This window comes from Lupinus angustifolius, chromosome LG10 (genome assembly GCF_001865875.1).
Source record: "Lupinus angustifolius cultivar Tanjil chromosome LG10, LupAngTanjil_v1.0, whole genome shotgun sequence".
Classification (NCBI taxonomy): domain Eukaryota; kingdom Viridiplantae; phylum Streptophyta; class Magnoliopsida; order Fabales; family Fabaceae; genus Lupinus; species Lupinus angustifolius.
In genome coordinates, this window is record NC_032018.1 from 13,737,300 (window position 1) to 13,739,279 (window position 1,980).

The window sequence follows — 1,980 nt, forward strand, 5'->3', positions numbered from 1 at the left end:
TTTCATGATATAATAACTACATAGCATTGCATTTTTACATATCAAATAACATCAAGCAGTAAAATAATGCAATAGTTACTCCACTGAGAACACTTGAAGCATTCAGACAAATTTCTGGTTCAGGCCAGCTAAGAGAATCAGTGCATTATTGATGTTCATACATTATGCACTGCTTCTTCCCTTAGCATTAAAAGGTAGCTACCCCACCCTGAACCATTGGCCCCAGACCCTTAACTTTCACTACTGCAACCTTGTTAGCTACCAAACAATTAAGTACAAGAATTGAGTTACTGCACCTTTCAAATTGTATTAAAGTGACATATCTTGTTACAAACATCACTAAAACTAAATACTAAATATTAAAATTCTTATACACATTTTTGTTCCATTTAAACCTTACCCTCCCATTTTTTTTTACTTTCTAAGATCAAATATACATGATTCTTAATATGATTATTTCAATATCCTCATTAACTCACTCACTGTTCTGAGAGATTACCTCTCCAAACTTAAGGAAGAGCTGTGCATCAGAGGTGCTCATAGAAGGACAGTTCACCAAGTGTGGAGTTTTGAGATTTGCATACTCATCCTTGTAGCATGGCACTTTGGTAGATTGGTGTGAAGCAAGTGGTATTGGAGCCGATTGTTTCGGTGGTGGGGTGGTAGATGGGACCAGACTTCCTAGCACTCTAGTCACTTCATGCATTGTGGGCCTATCCGCTGGTTGCCTCTTTGTGCATAATAGAGCAAGCTGATAAACTTTCTTCACTGCTGCCATGTCCTTGCAAGTGGCAGTAATATCCGGATCGACAGTCTCCATTACAGCATTACTTGCTGTCTTCGACAAAATCTACACAAATAAAAAAAAGTACATGAGTTTGTAATTATATGAGGTAGATGTGAAACAATGTAAATAAGCTTGCAATTTTAAAGCCTCGTGCAAATTCAAAAATTAAAACAACTAATGGATGAAGTATTAACAAGAAGTTTAGACTGATATAGATGCAAATCAGAGTTGGAGTGTTTAAGTCATGAGCCAACCAAATATTAAATCCAAACAATGAAATATTTGAAGTTTGAAGAGAAGGTAAAGAGACTATACGGCTTCACCAAAATCTCCACACACCTAGCCCATGCAAGACCAAAGTTGTACAACCAAAAATATAGACCCCGACAATCCACATAAAGCTTATGATCTTTATAAATCAGGAGTTCTGGATGATGAATGTATTGAAAATGGGTAGAAAATTGACCCTAACTCAACGCTTATGATATTATTTATAAATCAGTCAAATGAAATGTATTAAGACTGCTAGAAAACTGACCAGATGATGGAGGTTGGATTCATTGTCAACAGCTTTCCTCCCTGTTAGCAACTCAAGTAGCACGACACCATAGCTGTACACATCAGACTTCTCGGTGAGCCGGGAAGTTCTAGCGTACTCAGGGTCTATATAACCAATTGTGCCCATTATGAAAGTTGAAGTATGGGACTTTGAAGGGCAAAGACTTTTGGCAATGCCAAAATCAGTGAGATGAGGCTCAAAGTCTGCGCCTAATAAAATATTTGATGATTTAACATCCCTGTGGATAATACGAGGACAACAATCATGGTGTAGATAAGCAAGCCCTTGGGCGGCTCCGAGTGCTATTTGTAGACGCAGATCCCAGTCAAGCTTTTTCTTCTTTGTAGCTCCTGGAAAAAAAACATAACAATCATACATAATAAAATCATTGCTTGGCTTTGAACTGTTTTCTGAATGACTATTATACAATAAGATATCATCACATAACTCATTCAGAATGAAGTTCTTACATACGTAATCACTTTCATTTTATAGAGTTATTTCAATAGTCAGTTTATCCCTTTTCTATTTTTCAACCTCATCCGACAATACTAGGATGTTGGTTTTCGGAACATGGGCAACCTTTCTCATAATTAGGAAAAATTCCTTCTTATGTTGCCAAAGTTTGAAATTT

The 1,980-nt window shown here is 36.7% G+C and overlaps 1 protein-coding gene across 1 annotated transcript; it reads right to left on the reverse strand.

Moving 5' to 3' along the window:
* Positions 242-1,739, reverse strand: LOC109358946 (LRR receptor-like serine/threonine-protein kinase ERECTA). Its single transcript, XM_019603457.1, has 2 exons — positions 1,326-1,739; positions 242-850 (listed from the first exon to the last, which is right to left on the reverse strand). Exons 1-2 carry the CDS (start codon positions 1,722-1,724, stop codon positions 476-478), a joined length of 774 nt encoding a protein of 257 aa, XP_019459002.1. The 5' UTR covers positions 1,725-1,739; the 3' UTR covers positions 242-475.

Bases quoted from the DNA above. Each gene is read 5' to 3' on its own strand.
- LOC109358946 (XM_019603457.1), bottom strand. From the start codon at position 1,724: ATGTATGATTGTTATGTTTTTTTTCCAGGAGCTACAAAGAAGAAAAAG. The intron at 851-1,325 runs GTCAGTTTTCTA...TTATTTGTGTAG, and splicing joins AATCCAACCTCCATCATCTG to ATTTTGTCGAAGACAGCAAG.